Raw genomic sequence first — 18,852 nt, 5'->3', positions numbered from 1 at the left:
GAGCAAACAGCTCTGAAGGGAAGATGCAAATTTGCAGCTCAATAAAAATACCTGGATGAGATTATGCTATTATTTCCCATCAAATCTGCGGACCTCTCGGACGCCCCAGGTTCAGGACTGCTTAAGGCTCCTGCAGGTTTTAAGCTCAGTTAGTTAAGATCTTTTTTTTTTTGGGGGGGAGGACTTAGATCACACAGAAGTTCATTAAGGGAAGAAAAATTAAATAACTAAAACCGGCTTAATCACCACGACAAAAGCATTCACATTTTTCCAGCCACAGCTTTAGTTACTGAGGCTAAGCAATGTAAGCTGCTTACTATTAAATCGGAGGTCTCTTTTGTTAAGGCTGATAGGGCTATTCTTTAACACAAAACTTAATTTTTGTGGGGAAAGTCATCAGAAAAATACATGTTCTTTGACGCCGAAAAAGTCAACTGTTCCTTCGAGGATCAAGCAACATTCTGCAGGAGTGACAGATTTGGGGGAGAAATGCTGGTGAAGATTTAATGTAAGAAAAAAAATAATAATAATCATGATTTTGCTAAAATTCGGGAGAGAGAAAAGAATCTGGCAAAGCTTCCTGTTAACCAATTACTGCAATTTTCCAAGACTAATTTTTGTAACAGGTGGCAAACACAAAGCCTCAAAACGCTCTGATCTTCCCCCTCTTCCCACCCAGCTGCTTGCTCGGACACGGAGGTCAGGGGGAAATCCCCTACGCATCGACTTCAGCGCTGGCCGCTCCTCCGAGCATCCCCAGCTCCCATGGCTTTTATTCCATTTTATTTTGGAAAACTGGCTCTCTCCCTTCACTGAGTGCTCTAACTCACATTTGTTAGCAAGCACCCTACGTGGCAATTTTGCATCAATAAAAGTCATGCTCCCAAAATGTTATATTCCACGGCGGCTTGGCATGGATGTCAAGCACCAAGAGAAAAGCTCTTCCCAAGTTTTCCTGGTGACCCTACTTGAGTTCTGGGGCCGCGAGCATCTCAGTACCTGGTGCAGCTTGGCAAGGACGGGTCCAGTCCTCTCCTTCTCCTCGTATTTCTCCACCTTGGACTGCAGGCGCTTGTAGTCCTGCAGCGTTTGCTCCCGTCTCTTTACTGCCATGTTCAGGCTGGGGAACACACTGCTGAACCTGGTGAAAGGATGGGAAGGACATTAGATTGGGATATCTTGGTCGGATGCAGCATCCAAGGCAACTTCCCAGCCAAAAAGTTCCCAGATAATTCAGGATTCAGACCAAAAACACCCAGGGGTTTAAACAAAGCCCGTTCCAAAGAGAAAAGCTTTTGCTGCAATCTTCCAGGAGACTGGAAGAAATGATTAAGTTTATATATAAAGATTTGCAAAGCCTTGCCAGGGTACAGTGTTTGAGAGGACAGCGAGAAGCACATGCTTGTTGGGTTTTTTTGTGAAGGTCAATTCATGTGTCGAAGGGTGTGTTTTTAAATAATAATAATAGTAATAAAAAATGAGCCAATTTTGCAAAGCCTGCTAAAAGTACTTTGAAGGTCCCAACCTGCTTCTGACTTCTCCTTCCAGCCCTTATGCTTTTACCATTAGTTCTTTATTTTTAACAGTTTTCCCCCTCTCTTCCAGCTGCTGTGTTCAAGAACACGGAGAGCTGCCTTATCTGGGATGGGGACGGAAGCTGCTGCAGAAAACAAAGCTGTTAACTCCACCGTGCAAAGCAAAGAGAGAAAAATAAACAATTTCCCCCCATATATAGTCAGCTAATGTGGTATTTCCCCAACACCGTGTCTGGAAACGGAATGAGCCGGCAGGAGTTGAATCAAAAAGTCCAGGAAAAATATATATGAAGTGCAAAATAAATATTAACTGCAGCGACTTTTGCTTTTCCAAACGATTCCTAGGGTCACAAACCTCAGCCTGCTGTACAGCAAGGCTTGCCCAGCTGAAGAGGAGCTCTGTACCCCACACAGAAGGATTAACAGCAGCCAACAATTAGCCAGGCTACGGGAAGATTCATATTATTAAAATGTGTTACAAATTGAGGAAACATGAACATCTGACGGTGAAGACAAGAGAGAATATTTTTGAACATGACAGAAGAGGGAGAGCCAGAAACTGGAGCATTGCTCGTCTCCCAAATTTCAGTAAATCAAATTATACTGGCAGGGACTGCGCTGGTGCTGGGCTGTGGGTTCATATGAAATGGGTCATGCTACCTCTGGATATATTAATTTAATCTCCACACATTACAGGGTCATTCTGGGGGGCCAAGGCCAGGAACCAGTCGTGAAAAAGATGTATCTAAACAGCCTGGTGATGATTTTTACTTCTGAGAGGCAAGCGAAGAGCTTTCTGATCTCTTTAAATTGAAGAGAAAAAACCCAACCCTAACCCTATAATCCAGGCCGGGGGGCACATTAGCAAAAAGAAAACCAGAAATCTCACTTTACGACTCTAATTTGCTTTGGATGTAATCAGATGCAGGGCTAACGCAGAGCCATTGGGGTTCAAACAAAACCACGGGCGTTTGCAGCCCTGCACAGCCACTCCATCCCCTATTAAAATCTCATTTTCCGCTGCTGCGCTCACCCCGGAGGGTGCTAATGTGCCAGACCGGCGGGTGCAGAGGCAAAGCTTTTGTCCCTGAGCCTTTTTTTCAACCAGTTTGCAAAGGGCAAACGCCAGAAGCGAGGGAGAAGGGTTTGTTTTAGTACGAATTTATGTTCAGGCGTTTGTGTTCAAGCATCCCCCACCGAACCAGTGACGCGTTCCTGCAACGCCGCCGGCTGAGGATAACCAGGGCCAGCCCGCGCGCGGCCAGCAAAGCTCTCATGGGCTCACCCGATGCTATTCTCCCTCCGACCCAGACTATCGCGAGAGACTGTCGCAGCTGGGGCCGTGGCACGAGGAGCGACCTGCAAAAGTCATCAGGGAGCTCACCCAGCGTCACCCTGCCGCCCAGCTGCCCGCGCGCGGATCAGATGCTGCTGCCCTGACATTGCTTTTTATGGTAACCTTCACACACGGCTCCCCGTTATATTGAAATGCCGCGGTGGCTTACACGTCCTGGCCGCGTTGGGCTCCAAGCAGGGACTCACCATCTCCTGGGCTATGGCTGGCTGCTAAAATATCTCCTCCCTCTCCATAAGGGCCAAAAATATGCCGTGAGAGGGCTAGGGAAATAGGGATGGGCAGTAAGGACTGCACGGAGGAGGGGAAGGGGTACCCGGGTGGAGAGGTCTCCTCGGTGTAACAACACAAGCGTTCTTTGGCAACAGAGCACGCTTAACGGCAGCAGCTTGAGGTTGCAGCTTCTGCAGAAATTTCTCCCAATTATTAACGAGTTGGCAATGGAAAGGATGGATCCCACCAGGCCAGAGGCTCTCGGCTTTATCTTTGTCCTATATCCCCGAGAGGGGGAGGTTTGGCAATGGCACACAACCTCATACCTCTGTGCATCGCATCCAAGAAGCGAGCTGCAGCTCACTCGGGCTGATGGGGGCGAACACGCTGCTCCTCCACAACCTGCCTCCGAGCCTGGGAAACATGCAAGGAGGTGGCCTGGGGCTGGGAAATCCTCCTTCCCCTGGTCTGCAGGGAGGCTGTGCACCAAACGCTGAGCTGCGGCCATCCCTCCGGGGCTGCCAAGCCACCAGCGTGGCCTGGATGTGGCCAGCACTGCCCGCGCATCTATCAGCTCTTGGAAAAGGCTTATCAAGAAGATGCCTCAAAAAAGCCGAGCCTTGTGTCGGTACCCAACACCAGCTTTGAAACGGTGCTTTTCTGATGGTCCGGCTTTCGAGTCCTTTCTCTTACACACTCCCTCACGCTCGGCACTTCCACGGTGCTCGTACATTAAAAGAGCCACGAGACACCAGAGAATTAGCACGCAGCCATTTACATCTTACAAACTCGCTACCGCAGGGGAAAAGCGAACCCTTTAGCTCAGAAATATAGCAAGAGCGAATGCAGAAGACGATCAGCGAGACAGTTTCCATTTACTTTGAAGTTAAAGCTGGTTTTAAAAAGGAAAAAAGGCTGGATTTTTATCCCCCCCCCCCCCTTTTTTTTTGTTCCCAGTACCAACTCAGTGCAATTTCGCAGCCCATAATGGAAGGACACTGTACTCCAGCAGTGCTTTAAAAAAATATCTACAGCGCTGGATCTGAAGAGGCTGTTACTGTGTAGGCACAGCAACTACTGTCTCACAAGGACTTTTAATGCATAGATTATACGCTGCATTTCAGAGGGGGAAGGGGGGTGGCTCAGCTCCACAAGCTGCCATTAACACAACGCATCACTCCCGCTCCTGGATCCAAAGCCGGGCTGGCCTGGGGAACTGGAAAGGAACATCAGCATTAAGTGATGGGTTGCTGAGGGATGTGCCCAGGGGGCTCAAACCACCCTCCTGAAATGCTTGAGGGGGTTTTAAGGGCTGTGAGCAGCAAAGTTGAAACCTGCTTGAGTGCTGGAGTTTCTCCTGAGCAGCCACAGCTGAGTAGCGAGGTGGCATGGGGATTTCTAAGTCTAAACCCCGCGTGGCAGCTGAGGTTGCTTTGGTGCCGTGGTCCTTCACCGCTGGCACCACCAGGAAAGACTTGGCCAGCTGTGGCTCCTCCAGACGCCACCAGCGTGCCCAACCCAGCTCTCCCAGTGCCAACCAAGCTCTCCCCATGCAGACTGAGCTCTCCTCGTGAGTCACCTGGTTTAATTTTCATGCAGGATTAGCTCAGCTCAAGCAGGGAAGGATGCTCCTTCCTTCTTGGACTGATCTGGATTGAGGCGAAGCTGCCTCTGGCACCTGAAGGAATTACTCCGCCTGAATTCCCTGTTAACCCAGCAGCTCTGAAACTCCCCGGGAGTTCAGAAGCGGGTTTCTCGCCCATGCTGCAGTCCTGCCCGGCTTTTTCTCCCCTGTATACACGGAAACACGATCTCAAGTCAAGTGCCAGGGGTGGTAAACACTCATGAAGGGTGATAGAGAGATACGGGCTCCCGCCACTGCCAAGTTATTCTGATGACTTAATAAATTGCTGCATTTCACATGTCACCCCAGTGTCTTTGCAAATATCTCATGCATGTTATTTACAAATGCTCCTCATGGAAAGCCTGGCAGAAAGGCCGTCTACAGAGGCTCCAGAAGCTGCTGCCATCCACAAACACATCCCTCAGCTTCCCAAGCCCTGCCAGAACAACCCCACAAGGATCTCAAGTCTTTTCCAAAGCCTTTGGCTAAGCATCGCAAACCCTCCTGGCAGCCGCGGCGCCAGCAGACAAGGGACAAGGACCATCATCAGTGCCACGGGTGGCGAGCAACATCCAAAGAACATCAGGCACTCTGGATGTCTGAACAACGAAACCCAGAACGACAGCACTTTAGAAAGACCAGGGAAGCCCCACAAGCAAACCTGGGTCATTTTACCCATGGTGGAACGGGGACAACGATCTCTCCTGCTACAAAGTGCTGCAAGAAGTGCGGGTGAAAAGCCCTGTAGCTGGTGCGGGTATTTGTTGATAAGGCCAGCACCATCCTTCCTCATACGCTCCACCCAGACCCTGATTTTCTAGGGGATGAGAGGGTCTGACAGCCGTAACCGCTCACAAATCCCCAGGACCGCCCTCTGTTACTCGAGACTTACTTTTTTTTTTTTTTTAATACAAAGCAAAGAAAACTGAAGCCGACTTAAAAGAAAACGTGGTGGGTACGGTGCTAAAAACACAGAGTGGGAGCGAAGGTAAAACAGCAGCACAGGGCATTAGAGCCCCCGCCACAAAAGCAGCTTGCAGAATAAGCTGCTGTTGTTCCCTGTCACTTTTTAGGCAAGGCTGCTGAGCGGGGATTACAGTACAGGCGGCTTAAGAGGAGCAGGTGAGGGGAGATACACAGGGATAACTAAAAGAAAATACAAATTACTATCTCCCCGCTGCTGGGCGGGGGAGAGGGGGAATGTACTGGTGAACTCCTCTTAGGATGACAGTTTAGCCTTGGAAAAAACCCATAAATCGCTGGATTCTCTGAATTATAAATCATGTTGCCACCTCGTCTCCGCTCCAGCCTCCCTTCAGCTTCCCGTAATTAAAGGACAGAGCTGGAGAGACACTGCCACGGAGGATAAAAGTGCCACCAGGATTCCCGCCGCCGCCGGATTCATTCGCTAGTCAGCCCAGCTGACAAGTCTGGTGCCTTGAAGATTGAAAACCTCTCTCCCTCTCCAGTGGGAGGCTGCCGGCAAACCCGGTGAGCAGCTTGTGGCAGGGATGCACAAAGAGTGGGACCATCCCATCACTTCCCTGCCTGCAGCAAGGTCCCCGAGCATCCCACCTCTTCCTCTCCCTCTCCACCCCCGATGTATCCCCAGTGCTCACCCTGCGGCTTCCTCCAGTCCCCATTTTTAGCGTCAGCAACGTGAAAGAGGTGCTAGGGCTTCAGCTCAGGGAAAAATAATAGTAAAACCTTTATTTCTCCCTGTTTGCCAGTGTCTTGACCGCTCTCATTGGCAGCCCCGTGAGCTGGACTAGGCTGGCATGCACATGCGCTCTTCCCTATGGTATTTTAAGGACAAGCGGTTGGATAACGAAAGCAAAAGGAAGAGGACAGGATCTACAGCTGGCACCGGACAGGGGAAAAAGGAAGAACAGAGCTGGGGAGCATCAGACGCAAAAGAAAGTGACGGTGGATGAGATGAGGAGGAAGTTTGGAGAGGCCCGAGGATGGCTCAGCACGAGGCCAAAGCATCTGGGCTATGTTGGGGGATGCCTGCCATTCCTCAGCCCGTGCCCACACGTCCGTCGTGGGCCCGTCCACCCACCAGGAAGGGGGAAATTAAAACCAGCCCTTCCGACCAGAGCGAAAAGGAACAGAAATGAAGATGACGGTACAAAAAAGCAGCGAGCTGGGGATTAGGCTGAGAGCCCCGCGCGGCGGGAGGGGGCCAGGCAGCCATGTGGCTAGCTTTGTGCACGAAATCCTCATTAGGGGCTCGTTAAGGACATGAAAGCGGCTTTTCCTGCTTCCGGTCCCGGGTACCCCTGGGGCTGCTGGTGGCCGGTTATCTGCTTCGGCTGCCGGCGAGGAAATGCAGCTCCAGGGTTCATGTTAATGGCAGGGGTGTGGGAAGAAGACGACGACGACCCCCCCTCCCATGCTCGGTGGATGCCAAGCACCGGTTGCTATCGCTGGCAGATATTTGCAGACATCCAGCTCTAATTGAATTTCTACATCAATCTGCTGCGAACGGCTCTTGGGATTGTACCTCTGGGACCTCCCGTTGCGCTGACACCCAGCCCGGGCTGATGGCACCCAGCCTGGGTTGATGGCACCCAGGTGGCAATGCCCACTGCGTCCCCCCTGCCACAGCCTCTCCCCATCCCGCAGCAGCTCCTCGGCTTCGGCTACAGGAGCAGGACCGTGCTCCAAGCCAAGGGGATGGTACCGTACCGGGGTGACCACGACAGCCCGATGCCCAGGGAGGTTCAGACAGCTGGAGTTTGTTAAACTGAGACCCTGCGGCACTGAAAATCGGTTCCAAACGTAAAAAGCATTAAAGCCCGTGAATCTCCAAACCACCTGGCTAATTTAAGCTGCTTCCTTCCTTAAATACTGACACGCAATACGTTAATACTAAGATGACAGTACAGAGTCTATCACCGATCCCCAATCCAGCCAATACACCTCGCTGCTCACCCAAGCCGGAGTGAAGAACTGGAAGAGTGAAGTAAAAACCAGCTGTTTTACTTCCCCCTTGCCCCAAATTCACTGATGTGGTGTGAATTTATGCAGGCATCTCCCAAAGAGGAGAGCAGACCCCTCCTGACCTTTCCCAGCCACCCCAGTTCCCTGCCCAACCCAAACGCTGAAATATGCAATATTCTCACCAGAGCTTTGCTCCTTCCCTGAAGTTAAATGAGTGATTCCCAGCCAAGGGCTTCTTGGGGCTCAAAAAGCAAAACTCTGAATAACCCTACATCCCCAGAAGCAGAAGGATTTAAACAATACGAGCCTCCACCCCCCTCTAAATCTACTACTGCTTTCTTCTCCATGGTTCAACAAATTCTACAGTATTTGTCGGAAACCTACTATCCCTGGACAACTGAATGGAGATTTTACTGCACATGTGCCTCTGATTACGATATATTACCACTAATGATAATTGCCTGGATTATACTTATCTGTTTCTTTGGCTAATAAACCATAAAAGACCACCAGTGAAGATGTAATAAAGTGCAGCTGTTGTAGCAAAAGCCTTTTTCTAGGTCAAAGCAAGTTTGGGAGAGGCTAGGGAGGACTGTCTCTGCGAGGGGAAGCAATACCTAACTGGAAATAAGAAGAGCTCCTCAAGGCAGCTTTCATTAATCTGAAACTTTTATCCTAGAAATGTTGCTGGGGTTTATCTGCCAGCAGGACAAGGGGAGGTGCAAGCTCTGCATTTCTCTCCTGCATCTCATCAGCTTCAAAATGGACCCTTGGGCTCCTTAGAAATGTTCCTGGCTGCACGACTCGGCCATGCACGTACCTACGTTCGCGGAGAGTCGGAGAGAACGAAAGGAACATTTTTTCGCTCAGCATGGAGATGCAGCCTCTCCGAGCATGAAACATAAGCTGTTTAAGAGCACGCAGCAACTGTTTGCAGGTGCCAAAGGGCAGGAAGGGGGAAAAAAAAAAATACCATATTCAAGTCCAATGGAAATTTAGGAAGTTGGAGAGAATTGCCAAGACTGGAAAGCAGCCAGGATGCTGAAGTAAACACCCTTACATTTCGCTAAGGACCAGACAGATAACCGGCGAGTTCAGCGTTACACCTTGTGAGCTGAAACCTCTTGGCGAAAGTGCTCCCGGGCACCGCACCTGCACCAGGGAGGAACAAACCAACGGCCCCTGTGTCCTGTAAGACTCCACTATTCCCCCAATATTTCCCTACGGCAGGAATAATACAACGGGATCTCGCCCAGCTGCCTCCAACCTGAAGCAAGAGGAAAGGGGACTTTCCCCTTCTGCACCATTCGTGCTACGGCAGCATCTAGAGCACCCTGAGACAAACGCTGCACGAATGCAGAATAAAGCATCAGCAAAGTGGAAATGGTTTTATGATCTCAAATTAACAGCCCCATACACTGCCCGGGGTTTAAAACACGAAGCAGGGTTTGCCGGGAAAGGTATTATCCTTCATCAACTAGCACAAGTTGGGGAGGAAAAAAACCACCACGAAGATTTCAGAGACACAAGCCCTTCTTCCAATTTTAACAGAATGCTGGAAGAAAAAGTTAATGTATCTTTCATGAGGACAATCTAGATAATAAGCAACACAATTCCACAGAACAAGCCTGGGATTTTTTTCTTTCTTTCTTTCTTTCTTTTTCTTTCTCTCTCTTTTTTTTTTTTTCCCCTAAATAATCAAGAATTTCTGGTTGTAGATAGATGACCAAGGTGAAACTTGAGTCACCAAACATCCCCCGAATAGAAACACACTGTAACCTCATGTGCTAAGCGGTATATGAGATTTTACTTTCAGATTTGGGCAGAAAACAACAACTTAAAAAAACCCAAACCACCCTGTGTCAAACCTAAACTAAAATTGTTATTCAGCAATTTGCAACACTTACTGTCATATTAAAGTAATTTTATTTTATTTTCGCTCGCTTGCTCTGTTCTTGTAAGAAAACAGCAAATCTCAGGATTTCAGAAGACATTTGGTATCGCAACTGAAGCACTCCTTAAATGTTTCGGGGGTACAGCCTGCAACACTGGTTACGGCTGCTAATGCTGGTGGGAAGGGTGCAGACGGAGGGGACTTGCACCAGGTGAGACCCAGGGGACAAAATTGCCGCGGTGCCGAGGCATGACTGGTACTGATGCACCGTACGGCACCAGTTAGCAAGGAACGGGGAGGGGGGGGGGGGGGGGAACCAGAAATCTGCTACCAGAACAGCACTGTCAACAGCTCCAGCTCTCGCTCTCTGATAAGGATTTCATTCCAAGCTGTGCAATCTGTGGACGGGCACAGTTCAGAGCCAGGTCCGGCTCCAAACCTCCCCTCCTGGTGACAGGGTGGCTCTCGGTGTGACTCGGCAGCGGGCTCCCCTCCACGTGCACCCCAGGCTGGCCCTTCAGGCCACGCGTGGTCTGAAGCTTTTCCTGCAGAGGTTTGCAAGCCTTTCCCCAGAACCTGAGACATCCCATCCTGGGTCAGTTATCAGTTACGGGTCTTTTTCTGCCCGTACTTTGCACCTGCTCACTGCCCAGCTAAGACAGCTCTGCAACGTCTCTTTCTTTCCTGCACGGATGTATGATTTATAAACATGAAAGAACTTTCACTGAAAGCAAGCTTTTGTTCAAACAAGCGAACGCTCACCACCCTGGGCTGGATGGCACTGTCCGTGCCTGCTGCAGAGCTCCCCAGCTCCCCAGCCGATTTTTCTCCAGCTGTAGCAATGCGTTGGTAGTAACCAACACATGAGTGGAGGGAAGTTGAAGGTTTTAATGCATTCCACATTACTCATCTCTGGTGTTCTTGAAAGTCCAGAGGAAGGCATCTGGCAGGGTGAGACACAAAAGGGCTTCACCCTTGTCACAGAATGGGAGTATGGACTCAGCCAGACCATCCCACCCTTCCATGCCCCAGCTGTAAAGCAAGGAGGATGTGATTTTGTCACAGGGATGTGAACTATCACCTCTTTAGAAGGGTTGGTTTCTAACCCCACAACCACTCTTTCCATGATACACAGCCCTGCAGTACACAATTATGACAAACACTCGATATGGCTCATAAGACAATGTTGGTACTTACTTTTTCAAAGGCTCTATAACTGTCTTTTGGATCTGATTCACCTGTCGAAAGCAAAAGGAATGATTATATGCCAGGCTTGTTGAAAAAGCCCGTTTGCACAATGATACATTTGTACGGTGCCTACCATAGGATGGCAGGAGCTTCAACCACAACACCCTTTAACCAAAAAATAGAAAATTCATCCCATGTGCTCGAGGTGAGCTGAAATCCCCAGTACAACCAGAGTCAGAAGAAGAGTAAGGTTATAGAGAAACTCACGTGGGAAGCATCTTGGAGACGATGACAAAAAGAGAAGGACACCCTGGTCTCCCCTTCTTCAGCCAAACCCACACTCACCTTCTCCTGGTTGAAAGAGTCCATCCTCTTCATCGCTGTGTCGAAGGCCATGACCATCTCCAGAAAGCCGGGCTCCTGCTCACACAGGGGGTTAGACAGCAGGTCGGAAGAGATTTTGACGGCCGACTTGGACATGGCTGTGGGAAACAGGAGCATGCAAAGGAAAGCAGAGAGGGTCACATCTCAGCGGCTGCCTGGTGGGACAGCCACACAACCCTGGGTGGGCACCTGCATCTACAAAGGGCAAAAATCAGGGACTTCAGCCACCAAGGCAGGGGGTTTAGCACAACTTTCCAGGAAGATATTCACTGGTAGTTGAGTGAAAAGAAAGGAAGAGCCATCAATTCATTCACAGAGAACTGTTTTTATCTGTTAAGTCTGAACCACTCTGATGTATGGCTTGTGATGTTGCCAGAAATAATACCAGACTAACAAAAGCACTGTTCTCTTAAAAAAAATGTAGATGGGATTTTTATACGTCTTTTCTTGACAGACTATTAAGTGTCACTCTCAGTCCCACTACAGCTCTTCCACAATGAGGAAAAAAAATCACAGTCCATTAAGTCTTTCAAATGGCTTCACAAAAATATATATTTGAAGTGGATTTAGTGCTGGTGGAAAAGGACCAGACTGACAGGACTAGAAGACGAGGTTTCTCTTTCAATCTCAAAATAGGCACTACACAAGAAGCAGAGACACAAGCTGGCTAAGCACTTTTTCTGCCCGTGGAGATGAACCCCAGAAGCCAGGGGAAAATGTAAAGGCTGAAGTCTCTTCAGACCCTGAGACTGCCACAAGAAGTCCAGAAACACCACGTCACACTCTCACGGGCTTCAGTTCCTCCCTCGCTGAGCACTTCTGCTTGTTTTCCATCAGACATCTCTCTTCCTATCCAAACACTTTGTCTTCAAAGGGAAAATTAAATCCCTATGACAGGACTGCTAAAAAAGAGCAAGAAAATAGCTAAGGTACAGAATGGAAAAAAAGATTTATAAAAAGGCAAGCATCAATATAAATGGGAATAAAGGAGAAAAAAAAAGTCACGGGTACTTAAAAAAAAAAAAAATGTTCTTTTTCGTCAGCACTGTTGCTGGAAGTTATTCCAGTTTAAGATCAGAAAGCCAGATGCTTGAGCCGTGCTACAGATGAGCTTTGGAAAGACTCCTACTGTACTCATTCAGATAGTAAAAGTTAAAGTCATCTGAATAATGGGGCTTAAGATCATAAATCAAGGGGTTAAACATTCTGATTTAAAGGTTACACACAATTATACAGAGAGCTCAGAAGCTAAATAGCTGGGAAGCTCAATGCAGAACTACAGAATAACAAAGCTACCGTATCCATCTATTATCCAAACATTAAGGGTTTAGGCATTTAAACCTTTAAACAGATGGGATATAATCCATATGTGTGACCACATCTGAGGAAGGATTTGTGCCAAAACGGGACGGAGTTAAGAATGGCAGAACTCCTTCAGCTGGAAGAAAAATTAGTTTCCCTTCATCGGGAGAGAACTGTAAGCGTACTGTAGCGAGGGGAGCTGCTGTGAGCACCGGGGTCACACCGGGAGGCCAGAACCCGGCGGGGGCGGGGGGGTCAGGCACATTGGGCCAGATTTTGGGCCAGACAGTTCCCCTGCACCACTGACCTCACCTGTACGGCTCCGAAAAAGCAGCCGTGGGGGGCTGGGTGTCCCCACTGCTGTGCGGGGAGCCAGGACCCCTGGAGGGCATCTCCGGGTGCCACCTCTTCAATCCAAACTCAACAGGCACATTGCTGACATGGGATGGGAGAGGAGAGCATCGCCTGCCCCTCGGGGTGGGCTTCGGGAGGGTCTGTTAAGGTGCTTTGCTCATGAAGCACGTGAGACGCGACTGCAATTAAAGGAGGCACTTTTAGAGAGGCACTGCTTGTTTGAATCGCGATACACAAGTAGTGGAGAACAGTTTGGCTCTCTAGAGCCACGGTGATCCAGTGGGTTACCTGCGCCTCATTTCAAAAGAAAAGCTTTTCTCTCCGATTAAAGAACATCCTCCTGCTTCTCAAGATCCTATTTTGTTTGGAAAGAGGGTGGGGAAGGAGGTTAACGACCTCCAGCCACAGTACAGAGAGTGCTGCTAATAACCCATACCCTGTTCCCAGCCACGCTGCTGCAGCTGGCAGAGCAGCGGCCGAGCCTCACAGGAACATTTTCATGCAGACGGAGGAATCGGTCTCGTTCTGAGTCTTTTTTGGCAGAAGGTGGAGACTCAAGCCACCAGGTCCAGTTTGCTAGGGAGTGTTTGCAGGCAGCGAGTAAGCAGCCCCCTCAGCACAGAGGTACACTGGAAGAAATAAAGACGCTCAGGAGGACACAACGAGGCTGCTGCGCTGCCATCCTCATCGGATACGGGGGCCGGGTGTTGGCTGAGCGAGGACGGCCATCTCCTCGTGGCAAAGGGCACTGCCAGGTGAGGAAAGCAGTCCTCAGCACTCGATCAGATCTACCTCCTTTGCCTTCACCCATCCCTCACCACGCCACATTCAAAATCTTCCCTTACACTCATGATTTCATGCCTTTAAATGAGAAATCAGATCTTACTGGATCTGGCCAAGGCTCATTTGTGACTCTGCCATGTAGCAGAACGGAAAAAGAAAGTCCTCCCACAGCTCCTCTGGGACTTGAAATGCTCCATATAAACAACGCCCACTGCAAGGGAGGGGAGGGGAATCCTTAACAAGGAAAAACTTACCAAGGATCCCTGACAATGACCAGAGTCCCCAGAAAGGGCATTTTTCACCCTGGAAAGGAGTCCTGGCAGCGCTGGTTACTGGTGCCTTTCCCACCACTCGCCCTGTGCAAGCACACGTACGTGCCAGCACCGTGCTGGGAAGGGTGGGAGCGCGCGGGCAGGAGCTGGGATCCATGTTTACGTCTGGCAATATCCGAGCGCGCACACACACATACACCCAGGTGAAGGTCTGTATCATGGGAAGCCCAGCGTTTGCCAGCCCCTCGCTGGCAAAGCAGCCAGTGGGGCTCCATCCCATTCCCCTGCCCCTCTGCGAACCCAGCTCCCACGAGATGAGTGTTGGACCAGTCCAGCCCACACCTGTTTGCGCTGGTGCATCTGCCTTGGCTCCGGAGCTGTGGGGGCCCGGTACAAATAGGGACTACTCCAAACCACATGCTGAGAAAAGCCATCTGTGTTTAAAACAGCTCTTTGCTGCATGTTTCTGCAGGCTGCCCTGCTCGGTTTAATAACCGGCATCCACCGAATCCACTTCTCCCAGCTGCCCTCCACCAGACTGCTCCATCTCCTCTCTCCCATCTTGGGTTTAAAAGCCTGCCGTGCAGGCAGCAGCGGGCAGCTGCGGCGGTACACGCAGAGATGACTTGTTTATTGCTTCCTACATCGCCCACTGCCACGAGGTCAAGCCAAAGCAAGCAGCCACCGAGGGAACAAGCAGGGTTATTCCTGAATGAGAGCTGCTAGGTCAGCAGTTCGGACGCAAAACACACGCAGCGATGCCTACGTGGTGCTCTGCAGAACCCCCAAAGCCTCGTCCCACCTTCCTTTGGCTTCAGCCAGCGTAAGATGCCTTTGACTGAAGTAGGTGACTATGCTCGACACAATAGGCTCAGCTGGAGACTGCTCCTGCCTGTCTAACGTGAGAACTGGCATAATTGCTCCTATTTTTCAGCTGCAGAAACCGAGGCAAAGAAAACCAAGTGACTTGTCCAAGGCCACACAGCAAGCCGCCACTCAAGAGACAGGGACCAAGCCCGTAACATACTTTCTGTTCCCTTGGTTGAGATACTGCTCGGCAGCCCTCATGCAGATGGCCTTGTAACTAAGCAAACTGAGTGGGACTGAGATCTAGATTTGTTTTCCAGACTTGTCACAGATTACTCATGTGATCTTGAGAAAGTCACTTCATCTCTTTGTGGCCAAGTTCACAGTCTATGTATCCTACAGTCACATACCCAAGTCTGCATCTGTGCTTTTCTTCATATCCTTCTGAAGTTTTTTGGTCTGATCTTCCAATCTGAAAGATGGGAGAACAAGGCAAAGTCTGAATCTTGGAAAGAAACAAACTGAAGTGTATCATACGTGCAACAAATCATTTACGGGCTGAATATGCTGGCTTCTGTTGTGAGTTAAAAATATCCAGGCAAGGCTCTATGAAGTTCAGTGCTGCTCAACCTTTTCTGGTTGTTTTCAGATGGTTTTCAACTTTTTCAAGTTGGTGATCTCTTATTCAAAGTCACATATTTCCTTAAGTCCTCACACTTGCCACAAATGGTAAAGCCAAATGCTTCCAGATGATAAGTGTGAGCTTATGTGACACAGTCAGTATGGTAAAACCAATATTTGTCCTCAGAGGTGTTGAGCTGTTCGGTGACCCCACAGTTTTCTAGCAATTTTACACTTTTTACTTCAGAGTTGCCGTAATCTGCAAACCTCAACCCCACTGCAAATACTTCTTAGGCCACCTTTGAACACCCAGCCACCAGGGAAACTCTGAAGAATTAGAAATTACAGGGCAGTGAGTGATTTGCTGGGAAGAGCATAACTGGCTAAAATTTCCTGGGAAGATGCAATGAGAGGGCACAACAGAGAAGTATGCTACTGTTCCTGTTTTACCGGTGTGGTTGATACTTACTGCTGAAGCTTTCCATATTCCCTTTCAAAGTCCCTCTCCACCTGCGGAAAGACGAGATGGAAATCAGCTCAAAGGTACCGCAGCAGAGCCTGGAGTGGCAACGACCTGGGCAGGGAAACCTGTCCTCGGGAAATGCCTACGTGAACCCTGGGAAGCATAATGGGAGTTACACTTCAAAAGTAAATGAAATCTTGGTTGGTTTTGGGGTTTTTTTTCCTCCAGACTCTCTTAGAGCAAAAGACAGTGCCACCAACTGCGTCAGCTCATTCCAAGGATGTGCTCCAGCACATGAATTGGAAGCTGACGGAGTAAATGGGAATGCCTTAAAAGCAGAGAGATCGCAACTTAGCACGCACCGACACAGGCGCCCACAGTCAGCTCGGTGCTGGCAGGGGACGAGCCCGCTTTCCCTTCCCGAGGCATGATCGTCCCAGGAGCTGAGAGGAGCCGCTTCTCCTCCAGCAGCACGCCGCAGAGGTGCCCTGCGGTGGCTCTGCCCGTGGCTGGCTGCCAGACCCCCACCCAGCCGCTCTCTCCTTCCCCATCCCTCAGCAGGATGGGTCTCCTCCCCGCAGCCCCCTCAAGCCATTGCTGAGCCCTCCGGTCTCCGTATTATTTGCCCCCTCCATAGGCTCCTTCTCCCTGCAACAGTTCCCTCCGATGAAATCCTTCAGCTGGAGCAGCGGTCCGAGTGGACTGCGACACCTCGCCAAGGGAGGAGAAACCTGTGCTGGCGAAGAGCGCAGAGCTCAAGAACAACCTTCTCTTGGTGCTACATCAATGACTGCTTCCTCCTACTTGCTATCTGGCAGCAAATCTCCAGCGATACAAGATATTTTAAGGAACTTTCTTTCCATGCTGACTGTTTTAACACACGCTTAAACATTCATTCCACACCTCGTCGACCAAATAAGCAAATGGATTTCAATTGACCAGCCAAGAGTAAATACATGCGCTTTTGTTGTCATGGGATCAAAACTGGGTTCATTTCTGTTGTCAAGCTACTCCGCTATTAAGGAAATGCTAAGTGTTGCAAGCAGCCAGGACTAGAAGGATCCAAAGGTTTGTTCCAAATCTTCATGCTGTCCTCGGGATTTCAAACCCAGGCTTGATGTAACAGTGTTATGTGAAACCAGAACACTTAATAAAGACACTTGCTTTTCAATCAAAACTGCTATTAAAAGACCAGTATTTTAAGACGGAGCCCAGTAATCCCAGTTTTCTTGAAACCTCTTTTTTTAAATATCTTTCTGGTCTCTGCTTTCAGATAGACTTGAACTACACAGTGACACGACCAGCCCGATCTGAAGGCAGCCGGTGCCCGGCGCAGCAAGTGTGCCCCATCCCCAACGGACAGCTGTCCACACCATCAGCTCCCACCATCCGGGGGATGCATGCTGGCTCTCCCTGCTGATGAAAAACCTCCACCCAGCTCCAGCTCCCTTTTGTGCTGCTAAAAATGGTCGCTGAAGAACAGGCATGGAGCAGTGTGGGGGCAGCTCACACGACTTCTGCCTGGTTCACAGTTCTGCAGAAATCCGCAGCAGCTGGTGCCTGGAGGTCAGGTAACCAGCACGTAGTAAAAATCACCCTCAGTTTCTATGGCTGTTCCGGCTGCTAAAATAACCAGGGAGTATTGCGCTCTATTTATATGCCTTATGTGTGAATTGTTTTGGTTGCAAACCAGAGAGGGTCAGGCACGACTCAAAAATATGTCCTTTGAAGGCTGGTGGTATCCTTCCCCTGGCACGGAGCTCCAGCCCTGTCCGCAGGAGACTGTTGGGAAGTCTCTCCCTGTTTTGGAGGCTCTTCCTCGTGTCTGCTCAGCAATCAGTTCCTCCAAGAACCAAAGGTTTTGGCCACAAAATGAAACCACCTGCAAAAATTAACAGTATCGGCCCCTTGCGTTTTGCTGTTAGATTCCCCCGTTACTGTGCAATGAGCGGGGGTGAGCAAAAGGCGTCGCTGCCTGACGGATACGAAGGCAGGCAAAACTTCCTCCCCTGCAACCCTCCAGGTGATGTGACCCCCCCCCAAAATTTCCCAGGGCTTCCAAGCTTCCCTGAAAACACCCAACCCAGTTTGCCTGTGCGCTTTCTACAAACGATCGAGGTGAATCTACAAGGCGGCACTTCAGCTGCCCGGCCTGACTCACATCTCCAGTGCCATCTATGCAGAGACAGCTGCCCAAGGATTGCTCTTATTTTTCACGCCCACAGTAGCAACTGGCTACCAGTCATCACAGTCTGCAGGCTGATGTAGCCCTCCCAGTCATCGCTGCTCTCCTTTGCATCGCAGGAGCCCAGCGGTACCACGCAGGCAGCAAGGAGCAGGGCTCCCCACGCACGAGGCAGGCGAGACCTGCTCTCACGTGCTCCCACCGTGCAGATTCGCAGGCAGCAAGCGATCGGCGGATCCGAGGCATGCAAGGAGGACAAGCTGACAGCAAGCCAAGTACATTTTGCAGAGTACACAGTAATTCCCGCTCCCGGTAGCTATCATCAATGGCCACACATACCCGACACTTACGGCAAAAGGCTATGGATTGGATTATCACGTTAAGAGTAACGAGAACAAGAAGTACAGGCAAGAAAATTACAATATCCTAAAGGGAAGTTTCCGTAATATTAAAATAATCCCACTTCTCTGCAGCCTCTTTCTGAAAACCCCAAATCAAAACGAGTTTCTGTACTGAACGCTTTTTCTTCTAGGCATACAGGCTAGTTAATGCAAGATCGCTCATCTCTGGGTTTTTATTTAAATCTACATAAAGAACGATGAGTTCTTAAAAGCATTGAAATAAAACGACGTTCTTCTTTTTCACCCAGTTATTTTTGTTTGCAAACACCGGGCCTTCCACCTGCGATAACATCCCTCCTGCTTTAAGGGCAGTATCATAATCGACACCATGGTTACGAGGCAACAAAGCAAGACCAAAGCCAATACTACAAAGAGATGGAAATAAGGAACTGTGATGAACCTTCTTATTCCCCTGAGGTTAATTTCTTTTCCTGGAGGAGGAGGACTAGCTGATTTCTACATGTTCCAGTGGTCTCAGCTTCTTCGTGGGTCTTGGGAAAAAGAGGAAAGCTTATGCTTCCTCCTC

General features: G+C 49.6%; 1 protein-coding gene across 3 annotated transcripts in view; it reads right to left on the bottom strand.

The window, feature by feature from the left end:
- BIN3 (bridging integrator 3) overlaps window positions 1–18,852 on the bottom strand; it is a 43,612-nt gene that overhangs the window by 10,127 nt on the left and 14,633 nt on the right. For 2 of the 3 annotated variants that reach the window (XM_056362963.1, XM_056362965.1), the window contains exons 3-7: window positions 15,747–15,787; window positions 15,067–15,128; window positions 11,100–11,236; window positions 10,764–10,804; window positions 1,000–1,141 (exon numbers count right to left, since the gene is read on the bottom strand). In XM_056362963.1, coding sequence (XP_056218938.1) covers window positions 1,000–1,141; window positions 10,764–10,804; window positions 11,100–11,236; window positions 15,067–15,128; window positions 15,747–15,787 — 423 coding nt within the window. The remainder of the gene's footprint in view (window positions 1–999; window positions 1,142–10,763; window positions 10,805–11,099; window positions 11,237–15,066; window positions 15,129–15,746; window positions 15,788–18,852) is intronic. The other variant, XM_056362962.1, reaches the window with a different exon arrangement.

Source organism: Falco biarmicus, chromosome 18 (assembly GCF_023638135.1).
Source record: "Falco biarmicus isolate bFalBia1 chromosome 18, bFalBia1.pri, whole genome shotgun sequence".
NCBI lineage: Eukaryota > Metazoa > Chordata > Aves > Falconiformes > Falconidae > Falco > Falco biarmicus.
This window is presented reverse-complemented; position numbering and strand designations above follow the sequence as displayed.